The sequence below is a fragment of the Oncorhynchus masou genome, chromosome 1 (genome assembly GCF_036934945.1).
Source record: "Oncorhynchus masou masou isolate Uvic2021 chromosome 1, UVic_Omas_1.1, whole genome shotgun sequence".
NCBI lineage: Eukaryota > Metazoa > Chordata > Actinopteri > Salmoniformes > Salmonidae > Oncorhynchus > Oncorhynchus masou.
This window is the reverse complement of record NC_088212.1, coordinates 38546550-38573001: the sequence shown is the minus strand read 5'-3', so window position 1 is coordinate 38573001 and position 26452 is coordinate 38546550. Positions and strand designations below refer to the sequence as shown.

Genomic DNA, 26452 nt, shown 5'->3' with positions numbered 1-26452 from the left:
ACAGCCACAGTAGGCCAACACAGCACAGCCATTGGTTCGGCATAACAAAAAAAAGTTTTTGATTTGCAAGAGCAGAGCAGGCCCGGGGTTGGAATATCCATTGTAGTGTGTAATGCAGCCTCGTTTAATTTACAACATCCCAACAGTTATCTTAGAAATATAACTTTGCTCTGTGCTTCTCCATGCACTTCATAGCCTATTGCCTAGAGTTGAATATTGGTTTCATCAGACCAGAGAATCTTGTTTCTCATGGTCTGAGAGTCTTTAGGTGCCTTTTGGCAAAATCCAAGCAGGCTGTCATGTGCCTTTTACTGAGGAGTGGCTTCCGTATGGCCTGATTGGTGGAGTGCTGCAGAGATGGTTGTCCAACTGGAAGGTTCTCTCATCTCCACAGAGAAACTCTAGAGCTCGTTGTCAGAGTGACCATCGAGTTCTTTGTCAACCTCCTGACCAAGGCCCTTCTTCCCCGATTGCTCAGTTTGGCCAGGTGTCCAGCTTTAGGAAGAGTCTTGCTGGTTCCAAACTTCTTCAACTTAGAATGATGGAGGCCACTGTGTTCTTGGGAACCTTCAATGCTGCAGAAATGTTTTGGTACCCTTCCCCAGATCTGTGCCTGGACACAATCCTGTCTCGGAGCTCTACAGACAATTCCTACGACCTTATGGCTTGGCTTTTGCTCTGACATGGACTGTCAGCTGTGAGACCTAATCATGTCCAAATCATGTCCAGTCATTTGAAGTTATCACAGGTGGACTCTAATCAAGTTGTAGAAATAAGGATGATCAATGGAAACAGGATTTACCTGAGCTCAATTTCTAGTCTCATAGCAAGTGGTCTGAAAATGTATGTAAATAAGGTATTTCTGTTTTGATTTTTAATACCGTTGCAAAAATGTCTAAACTGTTTTCGGCTTGTCATTATGGGGTATTGTGTGTTTAAATATATACATATATTTTTAAATGTCATCTTTTATTTAACCAGATAAGCTAGTTGAGAACAAGTTCTCATTTACAACTGCGACCTGGCCAAGATAAAGCAAAGCAGTGCGACACAAACAACAACACAGAGTTACACATGGAATAAACAAACGTACAGTCAATAACACAATACAAAAAAAGAAAGTCTATATATACAGTGTGTGCAAATGGCGTGAGGTAAGGCAATAAATAGGCATAGTAGCGAAATAATTACAATTTAGCAAATTAACACTGGAGTGATAAATGAGTAGATGGTGATGTGCAAGAAGAAATACTGGTGTGCAAAAGAGCATAAAAGTAAATAAAAACAATATGGGGATGAGGTAGGTAGATTGGGTGGGCTATTTACAGATGGACTATGTACAGCTGCAGCGGTCGGTTAGCTGCTCAGATAGCTTATGTTTAAAGTTAGTGAGGGAAATATAAGTAGAATGCTGAGGATTAAAACAAAAATCTATTTTAGAATAAGGCTGTAACGTAACAAAATGTGGAAAAAGTCAAGGGGTCTGAATAGTTTCCGAAGGCACTGTATAATCTATTAAGCAGTGGTGTAAAGTACTAAAGTAAAACTACTTTAAAGTACTACTTAAGTCATTTTTTTTGTCTGTCACACCCTGATCTGTTTTCCCTGTCTTTGTGATTGTCTCCACCCTCCTCCAGGTGTCGCCCATCTTCCCCATTATCACCTGTGTATTTATACCGGCATTCTCTATTTGTCTGTTGCCAGCTCGTTTTGTTCCTCTAACCTACCAGCGTTTCCCCCCTTGTCTATATTCCTGTTTTCTAGTTTTCCCGGTTTTGTCCTTTCTGCCTTCCCTGACCCTGAGCCTGCCTGTCGTCCTGTACCTTTGCCCTGTACTCTGGATTACCGACTTCTGCCTGCCCTGACCCTGAGCCTGCCTGTCGTCTGGTAAATTTGCCCCACTACTCTGGATTACTGACCTCTGCCTGACCTGACCCTGAGCCTACCTACCGTCCTGTACTTTTGCCTGCCCGTGTTCGAATTAATAAACTTGTGTTACTTCGACATTGTCTGCACCTGGGTCTTACCTTCAAACATGATAGTACAAACTGGCCATGACTGACCCAGCAGACTCGGACCAGCTGCACAATGCCATCGCCTCCCAAGGAGTCAATGGAAGGCAAGAGGAGTTGCTTCGTGGACTGATGGAAGGGTTCCAAGCCGTGGCCGAAAGTCATAACCAAGCATTGGATACATTGCGGGAGCAAGTCTGTGGGTTGTCTATTAGGCAGCCTACCACGACGGTAAAGTCCCAGCCCCTCTGTAACCCAGCTGGTAGCAGCACCGTCACCCCGGTTTCCTGGGAACCCCGCTTACCTCCCCCAGAGCGCTTCAATGGAGAGTCAGGCTCCTGTTGAGCCTGCTCCAGTTTCCAGATCAGTGTTCCCTCTTCATGGAGCTGCAGCCTTCCTCTTTTCCCTCGGACCGCTCTAAGATAGCGTACCTTATCGTGCTGATGTCTGGGAGGGCCCTCACTTGGGCTACAGTCATTTGGGAACAACAGTCGGCCATATGCTTCAGTCTGGAGGGATTCGTGGCGGAAGTGAAAAACTTTTTGAGGCTCCGTGGTCCGGGAGGGAGGCTGCCCGGAAGTTACTCCAGCTTCACAGGACTCCTTTAGTGTGGCAGACATTGCGGTGGAGTTACGCACACTAGGAGCGGAGGGTATATGGAACCCGGAAGCGCTGTTTGACACATTCCTGCATGGATTATCGGAGGAGCTAACGGATGAGCTTGCAGCCCGAGAACTATCGACGGATCTCAACTCACTCGTCGGTTTAACAATCTGAATCGATGGATGGTTACGGGAACGCAGGAGGAAGAAGAGGTCCGATTGCGGTCCCAATCACTCACTCAAGGATCCCACCTTGCATCTGATGAACTCTGGAAGACCGCGGCGTCTACCCGAGCTTACCCGAGTCCCTCCAAGAGCCTCCAGAGACTGCTGATTCACCTCTTCCTAAGCCAATGCAGCTCGGCAGGGCTAAGTTGTCTCCAGCCGAAAGTGTATGCAGACTTGAGACCCAGAGTTGTCTGTATTGCGGTACTGCCGGTCATTGTGTCTACATGTCCCTTCAAGAGACCTAGCTCATTTGTTGGAGTGAGTACTCTTGTGGGTCTTAAAGATAATTTTTCGTTTCCCCTTGCTTGCCCCCCTCTCCGTGCCATCCTGCGGTGGGGCAACCAGTCCAAGTCTCTCTAGGTATTTATCGACTCGGGGGCCGATGTGAGTCTTATTGACGTTACTTTGGCATCCGAGCTGGGCATCCCCACTCAACCTTTCTCCATTCCCATGGGTGTTAAAGCACTGGACAGGCGTTCTATAGGCCGGGTCACCCACCAGACCACCATGTCAACCTACAAGTGTCGGGGAACCACAGCGAGACGATCCAATTCCTGCTGGTTGAGTCTACACAGGTTCCCGCGGTATTGGGATTCTCTTGGCTCCGGTGACACAATGCCTCTATTGACTGGTCTACTGGTGCCATCGTGGGCTGGAGTCCGTTCTGCCACACTCATTGCCTGAAGTTAGCTCTGCCTGCCTCGGGACGTCTTCCTGGGGGCTTGGAAATTGCCCCGGACCTCTCCGCCAATCCCACGAAGTACCAGGACCTCTGGGAGGGGTTCAGTAAGTCTCTTCGACGGCCAACCGGCGTACATGGTAAGGCGTCTCCTGAAGGTTCGACCCCGGGGCAGGGGATTCCAGTACCTGGTTGACTGGGAGGGTTATGGCCCGGAGGAGAGGTGCTGGGTCTCCGCCAGGGACATCTGTCACGCCCTGTTTCACCTGTCTTTGTGATTGTCTCCACCCTCCTCCAGGTATCGCCCATCTTCCCCGTTATCCCCTGTAAATATATTTGTCCTTTCTGCCTGCCGTCCAGTACCTTTACCCTCTACTCTGAATTACCGAACTCTGCCTGACCTGAGCCTGCCTTCCGGTACCTTTTCCCCATTACTCTGGATTACTGACCTCTGCCTGACCTTTGCCTGCCCGTGTTCTAATTAATAAACTTTTGTTACTTCGACATTGTCTGCACCTGGGTCTTACCTTCAAACGTGATAGCAGCTGTACTTTACTTTACTATTTATATTTTTGACAACTTCTACTTCACTACATTCCTAAGGAAAATAAATAAAGTAAATAAAGAAATGGTGCCATCTGGTTTGGTTAATTCATATAAGGAATTTGAAATAATTTACACTTTTTTTCATACTTAAGTATATTTTAGCCATTACATTTACCTGAGATACTTAAGTATATTTAAAACCAAATACCTTTAGACTTTAACCCAAGTAGTATTTTACTGGGTGACTTTCACTTTTACTTGAGTCATTTTCTATTAAGATATCTTTAATTTTACTCAAGTATGACAATTGCATACTTTTTTCCACCACTGCTAATAAGCAACTCTTTCTAACACTGAGAAATATTGAATGGCATCAATAGTAAATTACATGAACCCCCCCCCACCGGACTAGATTGACTGAAATTGAAATAGCATGACCCTCCAGGTAACCATTCTGTACATTTTTACATGGGGTAGGCCTATTTATTCTGAAGTATAGGCCTATTTAATGTTATGCATAGGTATATTTCTTCCTATTTGTTTTTTCTAAAATGTTTAACAAAGAATAAAAGCTAATATGCAACAAACGCATATGAAATCATCTGAATTATGAAGTCATGTAACTCATCACTATGATCCTTCGATTTCCAGTATAAAACATATGCGCCGCTGGTGTAATGGTATCATGGAAGATTCCCATTCTTTCGACCCGGGTTCGATTCCCGGGCGGCGCACATTTTTTTTTCTCGCCAAACTCCTTATCAAAATAATAATTTTGAAAACGGCATGGATTGGGTAATTTGTCCACCGTTACCAATGTGTTTGTTTTTATTGGGAACGAAAGCAAAGCAAACATTTCCAAAGGTCCGAGCTCAACGTTGCCAAATTGTGATCAGTCACGTGGGTTTCTCAGACGTGTGTTCTTTTTGTTCATTAAAAAGTCGTCATTATTCTAAAACTAAAGATTAATCGCAGAGATTGTTTTGAAATATGATTAGTATTCGTGGTTTACTGACGCCTGCTGCTGCTGAAATGCGAAACAAATTATTTAAGTATGGTCCATTCATTGCGCATGCGACGGTGGTGGACATCCCCAGATTTTCCGCCATCTTCCTCTTCGGTTGTTCAACCATTGTTCATACAAGCTAATTGTTGGTTTGCGGTCAGCGACTGGTTTGATTTGTGCGCCTTTTTATAACAACTTCTTTAAGTCTACATGAGCATTATCCAAAAGGTCACATATTTAGAAAGTGTGTGTGCATTACACAAAATACCATAGCTACACGGATTACTCACTCAGGGCACGACCTACAAAAACATGATGATGATGATGGACGACGAACAGCCCAAAACCCTGTAAGTAGCTAACACGGGCTAGTTAGCTATATATCAATCCAGTAACGTTAGCTAGCTACTTCAAATGGGGCTACAAAGAAAGTATACTCCAGCATTTAAAAACGTCCATGTACTCATGTCGACTGTCACGGTGTGACCATTAACGAAAAGAAAGTTGATGGTGCAAATCAATCATGTCAGTCCATGGCTCGAGCCTTCTCAGAACACATAGCTAGGTAACGTTAGCTACTAGCTCGCTAGCTAACGTTACGTTGTCTCACCAAATACATTGGTTAGCTAGATATCGTTTTAACTAGTTAGTCCATTACTTGATCATAAAAATAACGTGGTAGTGAGTTAAGTGTAGCCATGGTTCACTTGTCAATTCCAGAAATTCTAGCTAGCTACTAACTACTGTGTTACTAGTTACATGTACCGGTTTGGCAGAGAATCAAGCATTTACCGTATGTTATGGACCTGATTATTAGTTTAATATGATGGCTAGCTAGGTGGCCTAACTAGCGAAGTGTTTCCCCTATATGCATTTAGCAGTGGTGTACTGCCGTTGCTAAATCGTGGCCGCCACTGTTATTAAAATAAAAATGCATGCCTTTCTACCAAGTCTCTGGGGAGGAAGATGGCCACGTCAACGACAGTCAGACAAGTTGCTTTCAGTTTAGTGGGAAGGCCAGAACTTGATAAACCATGCTTCAAACACAAGTGTTAGAGAAGGTTAACTTCTATAACTCAGTGTAACTGTCTTGCTAGTAGTGTAGCTGAGTGCAGCCATACCACCAGACAAAGTACCCAATTGTCATACTTGAGTAACTTTCTATTAAGGTATTTATACTTTTACTCAAGTGAAAGTCACCCAGTAAAATAGTACTTCAGTAAAATTCAAAGTATTTGGTTCTAAATACACTTAAGTGTTAATAATATCAAGTTCCTTATATTAAGCAACCCAGACGGCACAATTTTTTTTTTTTATTTTTTTTAAATTTACGGATAGCCAACAGCACACAAGTCAAACATCATTTACAAATGAAGCATTTGTGTTTAGTGAATCTGCCAGATCAGAGGCAGTAGGGATAACCAGGGATGTTGTCTTGTTAAGTGAGTGAATTAGACAATTTTTGTATTCTGCTTAAGCATGCAAAATGTAACAAGTACTTTTGGGTGTCAGAGAGAATGTAAAAAGTACATTATTTTTCTCTAGGAATGTTATGGAGTAAAAGTTGTCAAAAATGGTAACGTGCAGATTCCTAAAGCTACTTAAGTAGTACGTTTTAAAGTACTTTTACTTAAGTACTGTACACCACTGCATATCACCCTAAACTTTTGCTTTTTTGGACAAAGTAAACTTCCTGGAAGTTGTAACTTTCTGGTCACAAGTGCTTGTCTTTTCCCCTCTACTCCAGGTATGTAGGGAACTTGTCCAGGGATGTCACTGAGCCCCTCATCCTACAGGTTTTCACACAGATCGGCCCCTGCAAGAGCTGTAAAATGATTGTTGATGTGAGTATCCCTGGGTCCTGGACCCAAGTGAGAGATTGCGATTTTGATATTAGGGATGTGACACATGTAAATGTTTGCTTAATGTTTAAACTGCCATTTTTAGTTTTTTTTTTCCATTAAAATGATATGAGAAATGTATTAAATTCCATGTGAATTAACAATGCAAGATATGGTCAGATTCCGTACCATTCCATATGACCTCTATGGAGGCAATGAAGTTATATCTACTTGACAATGGCGCTCCCCTTACTGCTGTCCCCCACCCACTCAGTAACGATCGTAGTTACCCCTTTGATGTGTATGAACACACAGGTGTGATCATTCTACAGTAGTCCCTGCAGCATATACTCAAACCAGTGTAATTAGAACACTTCATTAGATAGTTAGTTACGATTGACTCAGCAGTTAGTGTTCGAGCGGGCCATAATGTTTTTCTCACCAAAATATTTTGCACAAACAGTCTTTACAACATTATGTCCTCAATGTGAGCAGATTATTTTTGGATGCAATGTTCAGACATTCACAGATGTAGAAGCAGCATAACAAAATTCTCATCCAAATCTGGAAATGTAGCCCTATCTCTGAGTAGTGAGTTAACACAAGCGGTCATATTTAGCAGCTTTCGGCTGATAGAAACCAGTTACTATTTACAATTCATCACATCACGGGTGAGCTCACCAGTGATTGAAATAATTGAGTAAAACACTTTCTAAACGTCGAAAGTAATCTGACGGCGGGTAGTTTGTGTGTGCCACAGTGTTTGTTTTTTCTGCGTCAACCAAATTTGAGGTGATGAGTTGGGTTTGTTTTCAGTATGCATATTGAAGGGGGGTGGTGGCTACCATCAGTTACTTCTGTTACCGTAGCATCTTTGGTCTGACAGATGTTTGTGACACCCCGAATGGATTGAATGATGTAAACAAACATTGTTCAACACATAGCCAGGAAATAGTTTAGCATTAGCTCATCATAATCAGTTCAACCTTCCCGAAATATTTTGCTCACTTCATACACTCACTGGACCGTTTATTAGGTACACCACCCCGTTCACAAAAACGGATCGCTCCTGCAGACAGTCACATGGCCATGGCTTGCCTCAAGCAGGCAGAGAGGCATTCAGTTACTGTTCAATTGAATGTTAGAATGGGGAAAAACAAGTGCCCTACGTGTGGTTTGATCGTCTGTACCAGACGCGCTGGATTCAGTATCTCAGAAATGTACGCCCTCTACTGGGCTTTTCACGAACGACAGTGTCGATAGTTTACTGAGAATGGTGTGACGAACAAAACATGTGGGTCCTGTGGGTGAAAACAACTTGTTGATCGGTCGCAGGAGAATGGCAAGAAACGTACGAGCTAACAGGTGGGCCACGAACAGACAAGGAACGGTGCAGAAAAAGCATCTCGGAACGTACAAATCGTCGATCCTTGTCACTGATAGGCTATTGCAGCAGACTGCCAAATGGGGGTCTGACCCCTTACTAATGGGTGTACCTAATAAACTGACCAGTGAGTATGTGTCATTGCATTCCAATTCTTGCATAGTCTATGATTTGTCACCAGTACTTCAAAATGTGAATAAAACAGTAAATAATTAAAATATTACCACACAAACCATTTTCTGATAGTGATTTATTGATTCAAATGGTCTGTGCCTGTATTATGATAGTGGTGACTTGTTGCCACAGATGGTTTGTTTACGTTTCTACCTCTGTGGCTAGATAGAAGTTTGTCCCCCTAACTACAAGTGGTCGCGTCGGGGGCAACAGTTGTTGATGACTGTAACTAAGCCTAACTCTTTCCTTAACCTTGTTCTCTTAACTTCCTACATTAATTCTCCTAACCTGCTGCGTTAGTTCTAACTTGCCATATTAATAATTCTAACCATATAATGTAAACAATCTGTGGAAATAAGTAATCAGTTTCACCACACTGGCAACCAATCACTTCACCCCCGACACTCAACGTGGCACCATTCAGTGTTATGTAAGTACCTAGTGAGCTAAGCTGTAGCATTAGCAATGCCTTTCAAATGGAGACAACTCACAAATGTGGAAATTCAGGAGATTTTTGTAAATTCTGACAGTTATTCTGAGGTATCAGATCCTGACAGTGAGGAGCTGCCCCCAACCTTGTGGCCACTGAGAACCCAGTGCACTGACAAAGTCCCAGGTCCCTCTTAAGATGCTGGTAGTGAAGCCATTTCACCCCTCCTGGCCCTGCTGTTGGCGTTGAGTCCCAGTCTGGAGTGAAAAGCCCCTTGCCATCTCCCTCTGAGGCAGAGTGCTTCAAGCTGTTTCTGACAGGGACATAGTGGAGGACACCAATCGCTAGGCCTTGGCGCTACAGGGGAAGAGGGAGCCACAGGGAAGGTGGACCACCTGACGGGAGAGCGAAAGATCAAACCAGACAATGTGCTTGACTATAATTGCTCCTACCACTCCTGCTGTCTCTAGAGAGTTGAAAACAGCAGGTCTGGGACAGGTAGCACGTCCGGTGAACAGGATTTCATAGCTGCAGGCAGAACAGTTGAAACTGGAGCAGCAGCACGGCCAGGTAACACGGGGGACATGCAGTTCACAAATAAATCAAATGCTGTTCTGCAATTATATTTAAAATATCTCACCTCTCCACTCCTCATCCTCTTTACTCCCTCTCCAAACAATATGTTGCTAGAATACAAAAGATGTCCTCATTCTTCAGGCAAGACAGATGTCCAGTTATGATGTTGGCAATTTATGTTCAATACTGTGTGTGGCTTCTGAAACTACAGAATAAAGAGGAATTATTAGGATACAATATCAGGATATAACAAAACCATTTTAAGTAGTGTAACTGCTATAAAACAATGAGTTGCATTGACAATCACAATTATGAATAATATAACCGTAAGAAACTAACCAAAGAGCTCCACAAGGGGGCAGGGCAGAAAATCCATGCCATGGTCATAAGGCCAGGGCAGCTTCAAAGGATACAACACAAACTTCATACTTCTCTGATGCCATTAGCATTGTTTTACAGAGTTTATAGAATAATGCTAGCTACATGAGCTCAATTAAGAATAACACCATATAGGTTATGAAATTAGTACCTTATGTGTACGTGGTAATAAAGAAATGCATACAGAATACATTATGCTCCATACATAGTGTGCTACAGAAGAAACAACAACACGATATACATACATTTATGATAGCATAATTAGGCACTTAGCTAGGAATGCAATCATGTCAAGTTATTAGTAAGGAAAACAACAATGAAAGCAATGCAGGCACTAATTGGAAAATGCGCCAGGGGGAAAAAGTGTTGTGCTTGTTCTGACTGGAGGTGTGCAAATGTCTGCATACTTGACCTGGGGAAACACTGGGGAAGTGCTTGGGCTCTCATCGAAGAGAGAAGTTTGTCTGAGACATTACTATGAGCCAAACTTAAATTGTCCACCACAGTGAAGTGGGCTACTTCTATGTGAAGCGGAGGTTAACTGTCCCGTTGCATAACAATGTAATGATGATCATTTCGGTTCCAACCCCTGCAAAGTAGTCAACTGGGTGGGGTTTCCTATGGGCTATAGCCTCAATGGCCTGCCCATGGTTTTACAAATACTATAATGGCACAGATGAGTCCTTAATCTCTATGGCTGTTGTGTTTCTCAATGTTCTCAGTGGTCAGTACAAGAGACTTCATGTCCCACTTCTCATCAATGTAATAATGACTCATTGCAATGATGTATGACAGTATGTTCAGAAGTCCAACAATCTCTTCTTAATGCCACCTATGGGGTTTGAGAGCTCACGCTTTGTTCTTGCAGAGCAATCGTGATATGATTTCTTTACCCAGGCCATCATGGTTTTTCCACATTCCATGTTGTAGTCTTGTTCTAGATATGCCATCGGGTATTGAAGCCAACACCCTCAACCATTGACAATGGCTGCATTTGAACTGCAATCATTTATGTAATCAGAGCTGTAGTATTCTCACGCCGTCCCTTATCGTACTTGTTTTGTGCGAAGCTGTCTTGTCTGTTGGGGGCCTGTGTTGCTGCAACGGTTTGGCTTCCACCCTTTTCAGATGGTTAAATATTGCATCTGTACTAGCATTACTGTGCCTCTGTTCCACATCAAAGTTTACATTTCACCTAAATGTATTGCCGTACAGGACATTTTTCCAACTTAACATCGGACGTGCAGAGTGCTTTATATTTCTGAGAAATAATTTGAAAGATGTATATTTAACATTAAAGCATTTGCTTTTGGTTAGGGATTTTTTTGTTAACTATCCCAATTTAGTTAAAATGTTCACTCTTAATCGGAAGATGTTTGGTGATGGTAACTGTCTGATAAGTACATGTGGTTGACAGACAGGCTACAAAGAGTCCAAAGCATTAACTATTGTTGTCCTCTTACAGACTGCAGGCAATGACCCATACTGTTTTGTGGAGTTCTATGAGCACAGGCATGCTGCTGCATCACTGGCTGCCATGAATGGACGTAAAATTATGGGTAAGGTAAGCTATCGTATCTAAAGGGTGAGTTGGGATGGGTGGGTTGTTGTTGCAGAAGTTTGACCAACCAGTAGGCCTAAATTATGAGAGCATTATCTGAGTCGGGCAGCGACTATCTCACCGAAGTTGAAATGACTCATTTCTGAATTGTTTTGTAAAGTGACGATGGCTTATTTCGATTTCACGTCCAGCAGTAAGTACATCCCCAGAATAAACGAGACTAATAGATGTGTGATCTGATTTAAAATAATGACTTAACCTACATAGTTGGTTCCAATGCTGATTACCTGACATGTCCATGTATAATGTCTGATTCCGTTTCTTCAGATATGGAGTGCGCTAGGTCTGTTGTATGGACATCAGTTTTATTTTGGAAACCACTATTTTTTCAAGGGAAATGGGCCCTTTCCTTATCCAAAGGAATCCACAGTAACTGTGTATTACATTGTCCTTGGCAATAGCCAACTAAAACAATTTCTGTACCTTTTCTAGACCCACAGCTTCACAACAAATATCGGTCCTAACCTCAGCAGAAATATATTCAGTGCCAATTATGTTATCCTCAACAGGTAATGAAGGACCATTTGAAGAGTAATACAAGTTGATAATGTCACTGGTTTGTAAGTCCTTTGTTACTTGGACCTTTTATTCCGTTGTTTATGTTCCAGTTTGAGTGCTCAGGTGTTCTGTGTTCAGTTCTCTGCTCATCACTGCACTCAGAGATTCACACTGTGTTTGGTCATGGCTGGCTCATTTCTTTCACACACAAAGCACCACACTGAGGTAGTAATACTGTATCTAAATGACATAAATGTACCCTACCTGGTTTGTTTTCTCTCTTCCCTTCTCTCTTTAGGAGGTTAAAGTCAACTGGGCCACAACACCAAGCAGTCAGAAAAAAGACACAAGCAGTAAGTGCCTAGCTACCTTTTCAGCCAGTTCCATAGAAAACCTTAGTGAGGGTTCCTCTGAGAATGTGTTAATTTTAAATTGACATTTTAGTCAATTAGCAGATGCTGTTATCCGGAGGACCATAGAGCTGTGGTAGCCCCCCCCAAAAATAAAAACAAGCCAATTCTTGATTTCTTCAGAAAGTGCTGTATTCAGCAAGGAGTCACAGTAGTTGTATCTCCTGTCCTTCAACAGGTCATTTCCATGTCTTTGTTGGAGACCTCAGCCCAGAAATTACCACAGATGATGTAAAAGTGGCCTTTGGTCCATTTGGGAGGATATCGTAAGTACCTCAATGTTTGTGCTCTGTCGATCTCACAAGATTAGTAAGTCACTCATGATTTAATAATAATACATTGGATGGCTTGATATCACACATGACTCTTTAGGACATATCAGACAGTAGTTTGTTTGTATGATCACCTTACTCCTTCGTATTGAGTAAAGTGTGTTTCTCCTCAGGGATGCTCGTGTGGTCAAAGATGTGGCAACGGGAAAGTCTAAAGGCTATGGCTTTGTCTCTTTCTTCAACAAGTGGGTAAGCGTTATAGCTGGATGAAATCACTTAAATAGAGGATTTAGTCATAACTGAAGGGGTTCCTGTATATGTAGTCATAACATTATCCTTTGGTATTGGGTGTGTCGATGGGTCATGTGATTTACCGTAATTTCTGGACTATTAAGCGCACCTAAATATAAGCACTGAATTATTAAAAAATATGTATTTTGTACATAAATAAGCCACATATGTCTATAAGCCGCAGGTGCCTACCGGTACATTGAAACAAATGAACTTTACACAGCCTTTAAACGAAACACGGCTTGTAACAAAAAATAAATAGGCTTTAACGAAACACGGCTTGTAACAAAAATAAAAAAAATAGCAGCCTATCAAGAAAGTCATTGGTCACTATGTTCCTCCTTCTGTGCACTGAAATCACTGAAGTCATCTCCTTCGGTGTCGGAGTTGAATTGCTTCATCCGATGTTGGATCATTTTCATTATTGCTCTCGTCACTTTCATCCGGAGGCAAATTCCCCGCTGAGCTCATGCTGCCCTCTTCAACACGCAGCAGTCCAGCCTTTCGAAACCCGTTGATGATAGTGGATTTTTTGACAATGCTCCACGCTGTCAGGACCTGACTTGACCATAAGTTGCTCTTCGCATGCGGCCCGTTTTTGTCATCCAAGCCTCCCACTGAACACGGAGCGCCACCTTAAATGCACGATTTACACTGAAGTCAAGTGGCTGCAAATACTTTGGGCCATCTGCTTTTCTTCCCTCTGAAAGCTTTTGTTGTCTTTTTGCACTGAGTCAGTTCCTAACGCTGCTGTTTCCAACGTCTTATCATCGACTCATTAAGGCCAAGCTCCCGTGCAGCAACTCTATTTCCTTTTCAAACAGCCAGATCGATCGCCTTCAACTTGAAAGCTGCATCATATGCATTTCTCTGTGTCTTTGCCATGATGAGGGTGACAAAATGACTACCGTAATCAGAATATTGGGAAGTTTGAGCACGCTCGATTTACGTCACATTATGTCACGGTGCTCAGTTGTTTGGCGGCATGAATCTTGTGAAAGCGGGAAAAATCCATAAATTATCCGCGTCATTGTATAAACTGCGAGGTTCAAAGCGTGGGAATAAAGTAGCGGCTTATAGTCCGGAAATTATGGTAATATCTGTTGCTACCAACAGGATGCAGAGAACGCCATTCAGCAGATGGGTGGTCAATGGCTAGGCGGCAGACAGATCAGGACCAACTGGGCCACGAGAAAGCCCCCAGCTCCTAAAACCACCTATGAAAGTGAGTCCAGACAAGATAGGCTTTCCAGCCAAATTGCCATTGAGCAGAAATGGTTGATTTTTATCTTACCACAATTTTTTTTACATCTGTTTTGTCATCTAAAACTGGTTAAGTGCAGATAAAATGTATACAATTTTTATGTCCCTCGGATCCTCCTTTGTTGAATGGCAATGCATTTATTCACTCGAAATGCCTACACACTACCCTGTTTCCAAAAGCAAACACGAAGCACCTGTCCTTTGATGAGGTTGTGAACCAGTCCAGCCCCAGTAACTGCACTGTGTACTGTGGAGGAGTCGGCACCGGTCTAACAGGTCAGTAGTCTGTTATTGAAGTGGTCACTTCCAGTGTGTGTGAGAGAAACAAACACAGGTCTTTGACATGTCTCCCTCCTGTTTTCTAGAACAATTGATGAGACAGACCTTCTCCCCCTTTGGACAAATCATGGAAATCCGTGTCTTCCCAGACAAAGGATACTCTTTTGTACGGTATGTCATGATCAAATCACTAAACAGACCTCTGACAAACATTTAGTATCCTTGGAATACACTGCTCAAAAAAATAAAGGGAACACTAAAATAACACATCCTAGATCTGAATGAATGAAATATTCTTATTAAATACTTTTTTCTTTACATAGTTGAATGTGCTGACAACAAAATCACACAAAAATGATCAATGGAAATCAAATTTATCAACCCATGGAGGTCTGGATTTGGAGTCACACTCAAAATTAAAGTGGAAAACCACACTACAGGCTGATCCAACTTTGATGTAATGTCCTTAAAACAAGTCAAAATGAGGCTCAGTGGTGTGTGTGGCCTCCACGTGCCTGTATGACCTCCCTACAATGCCTGGGCATGCTCCTGATGAGGTGGTGGATGGTCTCCTGAGGGATATCCTCCCAGACCTGGACTAAAGCATCCGCCAACTTCTGGACAGTCTGTGGTGCAACGTGGCGTTGGTGGATGGAGCGAGACATGATGTCCCAGATGTGCTCAATTGGATTTAGGTCTGGGGAACTGGCGGGCCAGTCCATAGCATCAATGCCTTCCTCTTGCAGGAACTGCTGACACACTCCAGCCACATGAGGTCTAGCATTGTCTTGCATTAGGAGGACCCCAGGGCCAACCGCACCAGCATATGATCTCACAAGGGGTCTGAGGATCTCATCTCGGTACCTAATGGCAGTCAGGCTACCTCTGGCGAGCACATGGAGGGCTGTGCGGCCCCCCAAAGAAATGCCACCCCACACCATGACTGACCCACCGCCAAACCGGTCATGCTGGAGGATGTTGCAGGTAGCAGAACGTTCTCCACGGCGTCTCCAGACTCTGTCACGTCTGTCACATGTGCTCAGTGTGAACCTGCTCTCATCTGTGAAGAGCACAGGGCGCCAGTGGCGAATTTGCCAATCTTGGTGTTCTCTGGAAAATGCCAAACGTCCTGCACGGTGTTGGGCTGTAAGCACAACCCCCACCTGTGGACGTCGGGCCCTCATACCATCCTCATGGAGTCTGTTTCTGACCGTTTGAGCAGACACATGCACATTTGTGGCCTGCTGGAGGTCATTTTGCAGGGCTCTGGCAGTGCTCCTCCTGCTCCTCCTTGCACAAAGGCGGAGGTAGCGGTCCTGCTGCTGGGTTGTTGCCCTCCTACGGCCTCCTCCGCGTCTCCTGATGTACTGGCCTGTCTCCTGGTAGCGCCTCCATGCTCTGGACACTACGCTGACAGACACAGCAAACCTTCTTGCCACAGCTCGCATTGATGTGACATCCTGGATGAGCTGCACTACCTGAGCCACTTGTGTGGGTTGTAGACTCTGTCTCATGCTACCACTAGAGTGAAAGCACCGTTTGCACAACAGCATGTGCACAACAGCATGTGTAATTGATTGTCAATCAGTGTTGCTTCCTAAGTGGACAGTTTGATTTCACAGAAGTGTGATTGACTTGGAGTTACATTGTGTTGTTTAAGTGTTCCCTTTGTTTTTTTTGAGCAGTGTATAATTTCGGCATATGTTTCTCAGTACCTTGCAATCTTTTTTTTTACGCCTCTCCTTTGTGCAGGTTTACCTCTCACGAGGGAGCAGCCCATGCCATTGTGTCTGTGAATGGGACTTCGATAGAGGGCCATATGGTGAAGTGTTATTGGGGTAAAGAGACCACAGACATGATGAGTCCTATGCAGCAGGTGCAACAAGTTCCCCAGGTATGAAACCACAGCCAGAGGCTTTCCCCTCATCGACACCACTTAAACACACACTCTTACACTGTTGTCATCTCTCCCCTACGACAGAACAAAGTGGGCTTTGCGGCCCAGCCCTACGGCCAGTATGCCCAGTGGTACGGCAATGCCCAGCAGATTGGCCAGTACGTCCCCAACGGGTGGCAGGTACCCACCTATGGGGTTTACGGCCAGGCCCAGGCCTGGAACCAGCAGGGTTTTAAGTAAGTACATAAGGACATCAGCAGGGCTCCCTTCTCTTCCAGCATCCAGGGCTGCAGCTGAGTGTTTTGAGTTTCCTTGGGCTTCCCAAGGGCAGCTAGGCTCTATCTCAGTTGCCTGCAGCTTTGGCCAGGAGAAATAGCCATAATGTCCTTCAACCTCCCCTCTCCACCATATCGAGCTTACGAGGACAATGACAAAATGCATAAAAAAATATAGATTTGATTTATTGGTCAAGATAACATAATTTTCATCCATTTTTTTAATTTAAAAAATAAATAAAATGAGCACTAATGAATGCCCTTTTTGGCCTTTCAAATTGGTCACAGTTCTGGGTTGAATTGGACTTGTCCCTGATATGAGTGTCTACTCCATGAACTAAATAGTCCCAGACAGTGGGTAAAGTGGGATTGTTGAAACACAAACGGGACCTCCTGCCCTCTGTAGCTTCTCCCAGTGCAGAGGGATACATCATTTTATTGTGCACGTGTTACATCCACTTTATTCATTTTTTTGTTGTGCCATGTCATCTTTTGTTACTTCATGCATATTTTTTGTTTTGTGTTTTGTTGCTGTATGAACTTTAATTTGCCATCCAAATTTGAATATAATTTTTTCTCCTGCTGAGTTTAAGTACATTGCTACTTGAAATGAAATGTTGTATGAATTTGTTTAGATTATAGCTACATTTGAAATATCACGAGTAATTTTCTTGTCTCAAATTGATAATGAGGTTTGAGTGCTGCATAAGACAATAAATCCTGTTTTAACTGCTTGTATAGCAACAGAAACAGAGTATATCACAGCAGTTATGTAATATGATTGTTTTGTTCACTTGTTTAAAAAAAATCTAATCTAATGAACCAAAGAATGCAGTAACTTGGACTAATTTGTTGAAAGTTTTAGTTTTGGAAATAGATGTCCTTGTATAGTAATTGCAATTATATATTGCCTTCATGAAGTATTCATATCCCTTCAGCCATTCCACGTTGTGTTACAGCTTGAATTCAAAATGGAATACGCTATTTCTCTCAACCATCTACACACAATACCCCATAATGTTTGTGCTCATTTAAAAAATGTAAAAATAAAGCTAATTCATTGAAATACAGAAATCTAATTTACATAAGTGTTCACACCCCTGAGTCTATACTTTGTAGAAATACCTTTGCCATCAATTACAGCTAAGTCTTGTGCAAAGGTGAAAAACATACCCATCTGGATTTGGGAATTTTTTTCCCCATTCCTTGCAGATTTTCTCAAGCGCTTAAGTTAGATGGGGAGCTGCGGTGAACAGCAATCTTCAAGTCATTCAACAGATTTTCAATGGGGATTCAAGTCTGAGCTTTGGCTGGGCCACTCAATAACATTCTTGTTCTGAAGCCATTCCAGAGTTGCTTTGGCTATATGCTTAGGGTCATTGTCCTGTTGGAACATACATTCTCGCCATAGTTAAAAGTTGTTTGCACTCTGAAGCAGGTTCTCATCGACGATTTGCCTGTATTTGGCTCCAATAATTGTTCCCTCTATCCTTTCCAGTTGATGTTCCCTCCCCCAGGACTGATGCACAGAAAAAATATCTGCCTGCGCAAAAAAAGCACTAGATTAAACTTCACTCAACTTTATGGAGTTTTCCCTGTTAACACTCAACATTTCCCTTTACTGTGGGAATTGTGATCGAATCAACGCTATTAGCCACTTTCAATGCAACATCCCGAAACAAAACAAACTATGCAAGCTATTTTGTTGTTGGCCGAACGCATTGGAGTAGGATTCTATTGCATTGACAGGAACAACTCAGGCCTGTAATCTACACAGACCGCTGCGCCATAACCAATCAGCTGCAGTAGGGCTATATGAAAATAGATCATTGCCATATATGGATCTGTGCCTTTCTATTGGAACTGGACTGTTAACAGAATGAGCGGTCGTGAGTAAATGCCCTTTTTTGAGATCAAAGCGAGAGCTAGATGTAGCGACATGCACATTTGTTCATATCCTTTGCTAGTTAGTGAGTTATTAGCCAAGTTCTAGATAATATGTAGTTAGCAATGGGAGAGTGATTGCTTCCTACGAGAGCACACAACATGTGCGTTTCTAGTCATCTTTGAAAAATGAGTCAGGTAAAGGGCTTTTCTTTTGTCTTAAAGGGGCAGTATTGTATTTTGAGACTGGCTTGAATAAGCTAAGTTGCTAATAGGCAGAGGATGTTATCATTTGTCTGATTCTCTGTAATAATGGTGTGGAAATAATGATGTGTTTTATTTTGTAAAGGGGTTTCTTGTATCAAACACATTTTCAGTCACCTTGTCTGAAGGAATAGTGGATGAAGAGGTTTAATGTCTAGCCGTGCATGTTTTTTTCCCCCAAAGTTATGGAATGTAGGTCTACATTGAACACCACAAATTGGCTGCTACTTTAGGCTGAACAATAGAACAGCTATTTCCATGTTAAAATGTTATGGGATGCATTTTCCATTGTTTATGGTAGGCTTACATTATAATCAAATAGCCACGGAAGCCTACTTGACCACTTAGTTTTAACTTAAAGGCTACATATACAGCCTGTTCACATTAAACGTGCGCCAGAATTTTCACAACAGACCTGAAATTTGCTCAGTGCTGAAATCTTTGAGGGAACATTACTCCCAGGACCTGCCGCTGAAAAGTGTCCCCCATTGCATGATGCTGCCACCACCATCCTTCACGGTATTGATGGTGTGAGACGGGTAATGAGCTCTGCCTCGTTTTCTCCAGACATGGCGCTTTGCATTCAGGCTAATTCTTGTCTCTTCAGACCAGTCTTTTGCGTTTATGATCTCTCTTCACATGCCTTTTTGCAAACTTCAGTCGTGCCTTTTTCTCAGGACTGGCTTCTGTCGGGTTACTCCCATAAAGCCCAGATAGGGGAAGTGCTGTAGAGACCATTGTCGTGGCAGGTTCTTCCATCTCAGCCAAGGAGCTCTGTAGTTCTGTCAGTCGTCATTGCATTCTTGGTTACCCCCCCGGACTAAGGTCCTTCTTGACCGTTTGGTCGGACGGCCAACTCTAGCCAGATTCTGTTTTTTTTTTCCATTTCCCAATAATGGAGACCACTGTGCTCTTGGAAACTTTCAACACTTTAGAAATTGCTTTTACCCTTCCCCAGATATATGCCTCATCACAATTCTATCTATTCGGAGTGCCATAGCAAAGGGGTGTGAATACTTATGTAAATGCAATATTTTTAATACATTTGCAAAAAATTCTAAAAACATGTTTTCAACTTGTCATTATTGTGTGTAGATGGGTAAAAAAGTAATCAATTTAATCCAATTTTAATTTGTGTTGTAACAACGTGAAATAAATCAAGGGATGTGAATATTTTACAAAGGCACTGTACTTACATTTGATTTGTATGTAAATGTCTTTGTTTGAGAGCCCATGAAAATATTGATGATATAGTAGACTTCCTAGAACAATAGTTGAAGTTTAATCGTAAAATAAATCTCAGCCTGAGCTACATGTTCTCCTACTTGTTACTATATTGACCTTATCTGTGACTGTTTTCAATACACAATGTGCTGACTGACCAAATGTTAACTTTTCCATTCAGGTATTTGTTGCATAATGGATGTTGCTAAAGATTTGACTAGGAATAACAAAAGTCATGAATGGGGTTTAGGCATGAAATGATAAACATGTTTCCCTTTGTAGTGGTACAGAATTCAGGGAAAAAGTGTGAAATTCAACTCCACGGCCAAATTTAAATGCAGCTGGTCCTGCTTCAGCCGCACTCTGCAACATTGACAAATTTCAGCAGCTTTGTTTGATGCGAGGAGTCAAGATGTATTTATTTTAAATAAATCTCCACCGCAGTGGATTGTGACTAATTTTATACACTGAGCCTATGCTCTGTCCGCATGCCCACTCCCACAAGTACCATATCTTTGCCCTGTTACCATTTTCAATTCCTACCATATTCTCTGCTGTCTTAGATTTTGGTTTATCCTCTGACACACCCTGACCTTTGTTCTCTCACCCTCTCCTCAGCTGGCTCTTGCTCAGTTTGGTGTGTTTTCTGGTTGTCCCAAATGGCACCATATCCCCTATATAAGTCCACTACATTTTACCTGGTCCCTGGACAAAGGTTATGCACTATAAAGGGAATAGGGTACCATTTGAGACGAAGCCTCTGTCTTGCCCCTGTCGCTGCCTCTTTTCTAACCTGCTGGCATTTTCTCTCTTTCCCGTTTTGCAGTCACTTACCGGCCAGTGCTGGGTGGACAGGTGTGAGTGCCCTCAGTAACGGTGGGGTTATGGAAGCTACACAGGGATTGAATGGGAGTATGTTAGCAAACCAGGCCGGTATGGGAGCCACTGGATACCCCACACACTGATAGGGGGATAGTCAACTATTTACTGGCTACTGGAGCATCACCGGGATCTGTGTTATATCCCATCCACTTGTGGCAGACTAAGACTTGTGGGTACATGGAATTTGAAGTGGAAGTTGACCTCTACTAAAGCCAATGAAACTGATTTCATGGGAGGTTAAGGGGAGCCATGGAGAACTGGAATAAACTACACAGGTATTATGCTGCCCTTGTGTTAGACAGACTACATGGGCAGGATGGTACCATTTTTAAGTGAACTGTAAATGTAATATAATTGTTAAGGAGACACTTGGATTTGTGCATTTGTTGATTTGTTTAGTGTCTCGAACTGCTACCATTTTCATAAGGACTCTTTTTTTAAGATGAATAATCCATTTTGAGTTTGATGCAATGAATCATGTAAAAAGTAATGGAAGTAATCAAAATTGATGTTTTTTTTTCTTCTCTCATTTTGATTTCAATTAAACCAATTGCAGGGATAGATGCCACTGATTTTTTTCTGTAAGGGCAGACACATTGCACAGTATTCTATTATTTTTTAATTATTCCAAGAGGATTTGTTTTTGTATTCAAATCTTCCCCTGTATTTCGTTTCGGAGGCCTCAACTTGCTTCATGTGTAAATAACCATACATATATTTCAAACTGTATAAAGGAAAATGCAAATGTTCACAATGGGAGTTTGGTGCTTTTTGTTTTGATAACTGAAGAAATTCAACATTGTTAGTAGCAACAGAGATGCATGGACTTCTGGGAAGGGCATTGCTATGCAGTGCATAAATTCACTCAATTTTGACTTTGAATACTAATTCTGTACATAAATGGAGTTTTCTGCCATTTTCTATGAAGTAAGATCAGTATTTTTTATGGAAAAACCTGAACCAGAAATGCTCATCAGAAATGTGAACTTAAACATGTTTTAATACCAGACCCACACAATATCATTCAGATTAAGCAGTGTCTACAGACAATTTCTGACCTTTTTAGTTTTGAAAAGTGTTCTCCTCTGGGGGTTTGGTAATGTTTCTGCTACTATATTTGTTCTTGCTTTGTCCAATTAAAATGCTGATGTGCATAATAAACAATTTTCTGTGTCCATTGTGATTCATTGACGATTGGAAAAAATTTCTACACTTTATCTTCATAAAATGTGATTTTATACCGAACCTTAGCCACACTGCTAACCTTATGACTAACCGAAGCCTAAATGAAGACAAAACGGTTCATTTTTGTTTAAATACTTTTTTTAGGATATAGCGACAGACTTTGTAAATGGCTTTGTAAATTACTGATGAATATACAAAAACCGACACACACGACACCTATCGAATATAACCAGTGTCAGTAAACGTCGGCAAATAAAATGTTATTAAATTGTTGCCAACAGCAAAGTTAGAACATGGTAATAGCCTAACCAGCGAGCAAAATAGTGAGTTCTCTCATCGGATCAACCATACTCCTTGGCCAGAGCGTACAGTGTGCACTCCGAGAGCGAAACGCCCTGAATGTACGAACGGACAATCTGACAAATTCTGAATTTACGAACACACCTTTTGTGGCCATGGTAACTAGTGAAACGAAGATGGCGCGCGAGAGATTTTGGGCGACATTGTGCTAATGTTTTCTTAGCCCAATACAGTTTTCACTTACCCAAAACTAAAATGTGTTATGTGAAATAACTCGTTGTCATTCTTGCTCTCCTAAACTTTGGCAGAGTAGACTACGTTTTGTAGACTTTACCCTGTCAACGGTTTGGAGCGCAAGAACGAGTTATTTCACACACACACTTCACAATGTAAGCATATGCTAGAACACGCCAATAAGATCTCACTAGCTCGTTGCTTGTTCTGCCCGCTATGATTAATTTTTGGTTGTACTGTCCACCAATCATCATCCGGAACCCTTGTTTTATGAACCACGCCCACCGATCCTCGCGCGCTGATTTGATGAAGACGAGCCTTGCTTTTCAGGTAGCTAGCTATCTGATGATGATCACAAATGGAATTACAATTCTTGTCAATGTAGGGTTATCAGAGTTTGTAGCTAAATACTTCATATATTGTAGTGATGTGGGACCTTAAAATGAGTCTTTTAGCCACATAATCCTATTCGAGCTAAATTAGCTTTTTCTTTATAATAGCCAGCTAACTATCGTTAGCTAACTAGCTAACGTGTTTAGCCTACAGTAACGTTATTTAGCCATTATGTCGTTCACAAAAACATACAAATAGGCATCTGCTGATTAGGGAGTTTACTGACACTTGTATGTAATGTAATGGTTTATTTTCTTTACCAATGATATACCATCATAGGGATACCACAATGTAACTGACAGCTAGCTAGTAGATGGAACAACCATTCAATCCACTAAAACACAGGCCAAGTTAGACTAACACATTTTTCTCTGGCTTCAAAAGGAAATGTAAAACTGATGGTGACTGCCTCCATTTACACCTACACCACCCCGCCCACCTTTGCTCCACACATTTATTGGCACATCCCCATGGCCATGAAGATCCCCCACACTTACCCTCCCATTTCCCACACCCACTGCCTCTACCGGGGGCACAGGCTGTGGTGGGCCTTCCTCCTCTCCTCCCTGTCTGTCTTCCTGGGGGGGCTGCTGGCCCTGCTGCTCTGGAAGGTTGCTCACAGAGGGTTCAATAGCATTGGGATTTTCAGACCCCGACGACAGCGCTGGGCACACAGACAGGTGAGGAGAAGGTAGAAAGATAAGATGGAGAGAGTAGGGGGTGACAAAGGGAGAGTTATGTAAGCCTACACCTACAGTGTGACCACATGTCAGTCTGGTGTGTAATGTGCTGGCCTATGAACATGTAGAGTCTTGTTATTGTGATGTTGCAGAGCATTAGTGTGCAGACAGATTTCAATCTGAGGAATGCCTTGAAGGAATGGGCATTCTCTGTGATATCAGCTCAACATCTGCCTGGCAAAGTCCTAGTAAGTCACAAGACATGCAGGAAGAGTACTCTTTTATGTTTTTCTTCTTCAGTCCCGCTATTGTATTTCTCACACTATCCTTCCTCAACAGATGGTGCTGATATTCTGTTTCAACATCGGCTCCATCGTGACCTATATCATCCTCTCTACTGAGTGAGTTGCATCATGATACCATGGTGATGGGATCAAAACAAAGTTTTGTTTGTTCACAAGAAAGGTCCAAGACAAAGAGCCAGAGGGAAACTAAAATGTCTTCTCCCGCTCCTCTCAGCCCAGTAGAGTCCTGCATGAAAGAATACAGCATAGCTTTCCTCATTGATTTGGGCTTCAACATCTGCCACCTTCTGTATTTTGGGCTCAGGGTGAGGCAGTTAGCTAATAGGACACATACAAAATAATGTCACACATTTTGGGTTTAGACAAGGCAGTGTGCATTACTCTGTCTTTCCTGTGTGTCATTGTTCACCAGTTTTTGGCGGCCCAGGATAAGCTGATGGTTTGGGTTGACTTGAGATCCCTGGTGGATTTTTTCACCATTGCTCCTTCCTTTGTTACCCTGTTTTCCCGTCGAGCCTGGCTGGGTAAGACACTCATACATGGGTCATTCCACAAAGAGTGCCTTTTGCGCCTCTGATATTTTCACTATAAATTGTATTTAACCAATATTGCATTTTGAAAGCCTGTTACTGTATATTAAATGAATTGCCCTTTAAAATAGACCACATGGAGAATTCAATTAATCCGATTGTTTTATATGAATAAAGACCAGAGGAGGCTGGTGGGATGAGCTATATGAGGACAGGCTCATTGTAATGGCTGGAAAGGAATAATGGAATAGATTCAAACATATTGTTTCTCTATGTTTGATACATTTCCATTATTCCATTCCAGCCATCACCATTAGCTTTTCCTCCTATAGCTCCCCCACCAGCCTCCTCTGACATACTTGCTAAAGTGCCAAAATTCATGATTTTGACCATTCCAGCTGTGCGCCCTCTGTCACTTCTAGGAAGATTCTAACCCACTTAACCCCAACATTTCTCCCAAGTTTCACCGCCGTAAAGCCCTAGTTATTTTGTTTGCTTTGACAAAGTAATTTCTGAAGATTATTATTTATTTAATGTCATTAGTGATTAATTTATGTTGGCCCCTCATTTTAAGGTCAACCCTGTTACGTGAACTGAACTCTCATTTTAATTTGGTCAAATAATTCCTTTTACAATATTTATATCAAAAGAAACATTGAACATATAATAGTCACAACATTGTGTAAAAGCAGGTGGTTCTACTCTTTTTGGCCATTTTGTGGTAAAATAATGAGTTGGTCGAGCATAACATGTCAATCCAGTTACCCATAGGCTAGATTTATTTTTATTTTTTTACAATTGATTTTTTTTTGTGAAGCTTGCATTCAATTTCCACTCCCTGTTGCACACAACAAGCTTCCATTCTCCCTGTCACAATGGGATTTATGGCTGATTAAAGATGACATCGTCAACCCGGTTACAGTCAACCCTGTAACTTTATTTGGCACTTACTATACTATTTAAATTTAACCTCTTGCGATGGGAAAACTTGTTGAATATAGGCATTATGACAAAATGTTAAAATTAGGTGAAATCAAACGTAATTTTTTTTTTTACCAAGTTACACTTCTCTAAAGGCACCGAATTGGTGGAACGACCCACATACAGTTGGCCTACACACTTATACGTGTTGGCCTACACATTTATACAGTAATTTACTGTAATTTTGCAACCCTATAAGCTAATGCCTTATTTTGTATATCTGGCCCAGGTCTGAGGTTCATCAGAGCTCTGCACATACTGGAGTTACCAGTCGTTCTGCAGATTCTCAACGTCTTCAACAGCAACAGGTAACACAGCAACACATATGGTACATCTACATCAAGTTTCAAGTTTAAATGTCACATGCACAAGTACAGTGAAATGTCTTTCTTGCAAGCTCTAACCCCAACAATGCAGTAATCAATAACGATGTAATACTAAAAATGAGATATAACAAAAACACACACAATCTATAAATAAAGAAGAAAATGATAAAGTAAGTAAGAATACTATATACAGGGTCCATCCAGTACCATATTTACAATGTGCAATTTCCATCAAATGTGCATCAAATAGAGGCCGGAACAGGGATGAAAAGTAGGATGATGATTCCATTGACTTTCACATTTTCAGCATGTATGAGATACAAGCAATGTGACTTGTTTTAAATGCATGTCTGCCTGTTAATACAATTGAACTTTCTCACTCTCTCACACATTCTCTCAGTCCCACTCACATTTTCTGTCACTCTGTATTCCCAGCACCACTCTGAAACTCTCCCGCCTGGTTGCCATCCTAACAGGCACATTGCTGACCTCAGCTGGTTTCATCCACCTGGTGTGTTTGTGTCATTTCCATTCGTCTTGGTTCGCTCCACACTCTTTACATTCATAGAGAAATAAGCAAACCATTTTGAAAGACAATTGAG

General features: G+C 42.1%; 1 protein-coding gene, 2 long non-coding RNA genes and 1 other non-coding gene across 4 annotated transcripts; 3 read left to right on the top strand and 1 right to left on the bottom strand.

Annotated features, from left to right (window-relative positions):
- The first annotated feature begins 4730 nt into the window (after positions 1 to 4730).
- Positions 4731 to 4801, top strand: trnag-ccc (transfer RNA glycine (anticodon CCC)). The gene has a single exon. It is a non-coding gene; the product is annotated as a tRNA-Gly (tRNA).
- Positions 4802 to 5121: 320 nt separating this feature from the next.
- On the top strand, positions 5122 to 22089 carry LOC135543697 (cytotoxic granule associated RNA binding protein TIA1-like). The gene is made up of 12 exons (XM_064971067.1): positions 5122 to 5423; positions 6821 to 6917; positions 11322 to 11420; positions 12274 to 12328; positions 12564 to 12651; positions 12831 to 12906; positions 14065 to 14173; positions 14392 to 14487; positions 14577 to 14661; positions 16243 to 16384; positions 16472 to 16623; positions 20861 to 22089. The coding sequence occupies exons 1-12, from the start codon at positions 5386 to 5388 to the stop codon at positions 20997 to 20999; spliced, it is 1176 nt and encodes a 391-aa protein (XP_064827139.1). The 5' UTR covers positions 5122 to 5385; the 3' UTR covers positions 21000 to 22089.
- LOC135543719 (uncharacterized) lies at positions 8552 to 23688 on the bottom strand. The gene is made up of 3 exons (XR_010456247.1): positions 23526 to 23688; positions 9543 to 9683; positions 8552 to 9297 (listed from the first exon to the last, which is right to left on the bottom strand). It is a non-coding gene; the product is annotated as an uncharacterized LOC135543719 (long non-coding RNA).
- A 745-nt stretch (positions 23689 to 24433) lies between these two features.
- Positions 24434 to 26392, top strand: LOC135543727 (uncharacterized). Its single transcript, XR_010456248.1, has 3 exons — positions 24434 to 24537; positions 25754 to 25832; positions 26286 to 26392. It is a non-coding gene; the product is annotated as an uncharacterized LOC135543727 (long non-coding RNA).
- Positions 26393 to 26452: the final 60 nt, after the last annotated feature.

Bases quoted from the DNA above. Each gene is read 5' to 3' on its own strand.
- LOC135543697 (XM_064971067.1), top strand. From the start codon at position 5,386: ATGATGATGATGATGGACGACGAACAGCCCAAAACCCT. The intron at 5,424-6,820 runs GTAAGTAGCTAA...CCTCTACTCCAG, and splicing joins GACGAACAGCCCAAAACCCT to GTATGTAGGGAACTTGTCCA. The intron at 16,385-16,471 runs GTATGAAACCAC...CCCCTACGACAG, and splicing joins AGGTGCAACAAGTTCCCCAG to AACAAAGTGGGCTTTGCGGC.